Source organism: Citrus clementina, unplaced genomic scaffold (genome assembly GCF_000493195.1).
Source record: "Citrus clementina cultivar Clemenules unplaced genomic scaffold, Citrus_clementina_v1.0 scaffold_6, whole genome shotgun sequence".
Taxonomy (NCBI): Eukaryota; Viridiplantae; Streptophyta; class Magnoliopsida; order Sapindales; family Rutaceae; genus Citrus; species Citrus x clementina.
Window position 1 is genome coordinate 12,323,827 of NW_006262139.1, and position 4,679 is coordinate 12,328,505.

Here is a 4,679-nt window from a genome sequence, read left to right on the forward strand (position 1 = left end):
TCAATTGTCTGAAGGAATCTCAATCTTGCGTACGAAAACAATATAAAAAAACAAAGGATGGTACAGGCAAGGACGTAGACATTTGAGGTTTCTTGTTTATCTTAGCACGTGTCATTTTCTTTCTTTCTGCCTGTCTTAGGAGTTGGAACTTGGAAGAGGACTTGTCATTTTCTATTTGCACTAAATCATTAGTTAATTTTAAGCATTTGAGATTCCTTCGTAGCTAGCAAGGAATTCTGCTTCAGCACTGTAAGCAATTGCCATATTTACCCTTTGAAATTGTTTAATTTAAAATTGCTTACACGTAGTTTACGTGAATCGTCATTCACTTCAATCTTTAATTCTTCATTACTCGCAAGAGATAAAAACAAAACTTTTGGATTTTCTTTTAATTAAATTATTTTTTTCAGGGAAAAATAATAATAACAATCACAAATTTAAAGTGACGAAGAAAAAGCTGAAGGCTTATCCCTCCAAAAGCATCGTCATCTTAATGTTTGAGTTTAAATAATATTGAATTAAATTAAATTAAATTATTTTTAGTAACATTAAGTAAATTACCCTTTCAAAAAAAGTAAATTAATTTCAAAATAATGTTTAATTAAATTATAAACCTAATTATAACTAATTTATTTATTTTACTATTTACATTTCAAATTAAATTGTTCCTGAATTCAAAAATTTTAAATTATATCTAATAATAACTATTGAAGATTTTATACTCCGTAAACATCGTGTATTTTTTCCCCTAAGATTCCACTCCAAACTGAAAAAGAATTAAATTTCCCTTTACGCTCTATTTTTTTCCCCTCTCCACTCTTCTTATTTCTCTTCTCCTCCCCTCTCCTTTATTAGTTCTTACTACCAAACATGATCTAAGGGATAGCTCAATTAACTTGTCATTTGTCAAAGAAGAAAATCGATTCATCTAATACTAGTTTTGAGGAAGAAAAAGAATATGAAAAAATTATGTAATTTGTGTTTATGTCTGGAGATGATACGAGACTATAAGCAAGGTGGGTGGAAAAAAATAAAAAACCAATAGTTCAACGAAACATGACTTAAATATAGTTGCATTTATCTTTTGGCTTGAAAATTGAATAGATCGAAAGTTTGAATCAATTTAAATATAATAATAATGTTCTTTTTTTTTTTTTTTAAATTTTCAATTGATACTTGTATAGTATTTATAAGTATGACCTTCTAATAAAAACAGTAAAGTATTATAGAGATTATACTATATCACTTCTCCAACAAAACATTATTGGTTACTTGCAATATTGAAAATATTTAATTGTAAACTGTGTGACACTTCTCAAAATAATAATAATAACAATAATAAGAGATCTAATCTAATGTGCATCATCACATATATTACGGTGTGTGATAATACACATGGCGAGTTTTTATTAATAAAAATATAAATTTAGAGCATAATTATGTAAATAAAATTTTTTCATGTACATCAGCACGCATCATAACGTGTGGGACGGCACATCTGATGGAAATTCATAACAATATTGATCGGATTGGACTAATAGTTATCTAAAATAATTTATTCTTTAAACGACAGTTAACCGTTTGATTCGGTCCAGAATAATCGTTTTGGCTTCCCAGTCGACACCAGTTAAGTCGTGCAGAGTTATCAACACTCAATGTAGGCCCCACCCACGACCGATTGTTTCGTATAAGTCGTACGTACGCGGTACGTCCATTTAACCTTCGGCGCCATCTACTCTCAACAGCGAGGCATTCGTTAACTCAGAAGCTGCCACGTAATCCGACATATCTTTGCTTTTATTTTATTCTTTTTGATTTTACGAACATGATTTTTATGATTCTTCTTCAGATAGTAACTCCACTAGGTTGCAATTGTTTTGATCTAAGGCAGGTCGTTTCTCTATAAACGACACTTCCTTATCTTATTAAATAGTTAATTTGCATTTTTGTGAGCCTGGTTGGTTAGGGACCTTAAACTTAAAGTTGAAGAGGGAACAAGTCCAGGAAGATTCATTCATCGTAAGTTACTCGAAGAGGGCTGCAAAAACTCAAAGATCTCCTAAATGGGAACCATGGATGTTGAGTGGCTGCTTGATTTTCTCAAGGGCATGATAAAGCCACTGGCTGCCACTGCGGTTGTGCTGCTGGCTGTCCTGTTGTCGTTTTTACAGAAGCTTGGGATAGAAGGAGAGATGATTTACTCCATTGTCAGAGCTTTCCTTCAGCTCTCCGTTATTGGGTTTGTTCTTCAGTTCATTTTCAGTCAGGATAACAGAGGATGGATTATTTTAGCTTACCTTTTCATGGTTTGTATTTCTTCTCCATTTCTCTAATATTTTTGCGTTTCATTTCACTATATATTTGTTTGTTTGCCAAGGGAAAGGAAAAAAAAAAATGAGTTCATGATCTCGTCGGTGGTTTACTTTCTTTTCTTTTTTTTTTTTCTGATTGCTGGTATAATCGGTTGGATTTTTCTGTTATAAGCTCAACAAATGGAAAAAAAAAACAGAAAGAAAAGACAATGAATTAAAATAAGATTTAAAGAATTGGACACAGGGCATAATTCAGCTGACGGTTTGGAACTTTTATTGTACATATACAGAGATTGCGTGCTTTAGTTCAGCTTATCTGATACGAGAGGACATAAAGAGACGATAGGTGATTTGTACTTATTGGATAGCTACTTCATGTAGGACAATTTTAGAATTTTAATTTTTTGTTCGTTTTAATTAGAGTTAGATTAGGTAGATTAGGTATGTCATTTAGTAATACTCTTATTTTAGCTAAATTCACTTTTTAGCTTATCATAGTCTTGGTTTTTTTTTCATTAGAGCATCATCTAGTCATCATTGTGTCTAGAATTATTCGACAAAGTGATTTTATCTTCAATCTGTTACCCCAATGCATCACTACTAGTGACAAATATAAAAATTTGAACATGCAAGGCCTTGTGTGGCTTCCAATCTTTTTTTTCTTAAAAAAAAAAATTATTAATCTCTTTTGAAGTTATGGCATATTTCTGGTCATTGCTATTTGGTATTGGTATGTCTCTCATGGAAGCTTTGTTATTAAAATGTATAGTTTCACTGTTTCTTGTAGGTCATTGTTGCTGGTTATACAGCCGGTCAACGAGCTAAACATGTACCCCGTGGGAAGTATGTCGCCGGAGCTTCTATTCTGGCAGGAACGGCAGTGACAATGCTTATGCTTGTCGTACTAAACGTCTTCCCTTTTACCCCAAGATACATCATCCCAGTCGCAGGAATGATGGTTGGAAATGCAATGACAGTAACTGGGGTTACAATGAAAAGGCTTCGAGATGATATCAAGATTCAGTTGAACTTGGTAAGTGTCAATGTAAGAAGTACCAATTTCGAGTGTCGGTTCCTTCGGATCCGTGGAATTGGCAACATTGATTGTCAATGACTTCTTTCTAATTGCGGATTTACTTTTACAGGTGGAGACGGCATTGGCTCTGGGCGCAACACCGAGACAGGCAACAAAGCAGCAGGTGAAGAGGTCTCTGGTCATTGCACTGTCTCCAGTTCTGGATAATGCCAAAACTGTGGGTCTCATCTCGCTTCCCGGCGCAATGACTGGCATGATAATGGGAGGAGCTTCTCCTCTGGAAGCCATTCAACTGCAGATTGTTGTAATGAACATGCTTATTGGCGCTTCCACAGTTAGCAGCATCATGTCCACATACCTCTGTTGGCCTGCCTTCTTTACCAAAGCATATCAGTTGGAAAGTAAGGTCTTCCGTACAGATTGAGGCTTTTATAATTTTATTCCCACTGCTCAGTCCCCTTTAAATTAATGTAATGCCTCAATGGGCTCGATTATGAATTGTTTTATCCCCATAGCAAAGTTACAGTGGGCCTTCAATTATTAGTCTTGTACCATTGAATATAAAAGTCTAACGATGGACTTCAGATGGAGGCAGAATTTTGATCATTTAGAACTGTGCTTTTGGGAACTGTCGATGATGTCATCAGTCTCTTTACTTACTTCTTGCAAGAGAATCGGAACCAATGAAAAGGAAATCCATTTACAATATGAAATTGTCTTCAATATCTCCTTCCATCAAACTTTCAGAATGTTGCTCCACAAATTTATTGGCTGCACTACAAATATATATATCGAGAATCCCAATAAATTTCAATTGTAATATATCTATAGAACTATAACGAGTTCTGGAAAATTAAAAAAAAAGAAAGAAACTCAACAATATTTGATGCCATCACACAACTTGGAGCAAAGATGCCAAATGAAAGTAGCAAAAGCAACTTTTGCAGGGGGCCGAGTCACATGTAAATATGTAAGCACAAGCCTGCTACCCAAACTTTAGAGATGCTTTCATGATCATGTTTTTCTTCTCTGTACAATTTATTACACTTTAATGAAATTGTGCGAAATAGATGATACACACACACATGTGTGTGTGTGTGTGTATGTATGTATATGTGGGCATTGTTTTGTTACATAATAACGTAACAAACATGAGATAAATACCAACGTGTTAGCTTTTAAATTTAAAATATAATGGCTTGAAATGAAACATAACAGTAATAGGGTAATTGTGGGGAATTAGGACAAATTGTTTAGAAACTAAATTGACTATAGGGTAAAATAGTAACTGTGATATATGTGATCTATAAATAAAAGGGCAGTGGCACAGG

The 4,679-nt window shown here is 34.0% G+C and overlaps 1 protein-coding gene across 1 annotated transcript; it reads left to right on the forward strand.

The window, feature by feature from the left end:
• The first annotated feature begins 1,836 nt into the window (after positions 1-1,836).
• On the forward strand, positions 1,837-3,954 carry LOC18038900 (protein ALUMINUM SENSITIVE 3). The gene is made up of 3 exons (XM_006428896.2): positions 1,837-2,306; positions 3,100-3,345; positions 3,458-3,954. Exons 1-3 carry the CDS (start codon positions 2,064-2,066, stop codon positions 3,770-3,772), a joined length of 804 nt encoding a protein of 267 aa, XP_006428959.1. The 5' UTR covers positions 1,837-2,063; the 3' UTR covers positions 3,773-3,954.
• Positions 3,955-4,679: the final 725 nt, after the last annotated feature.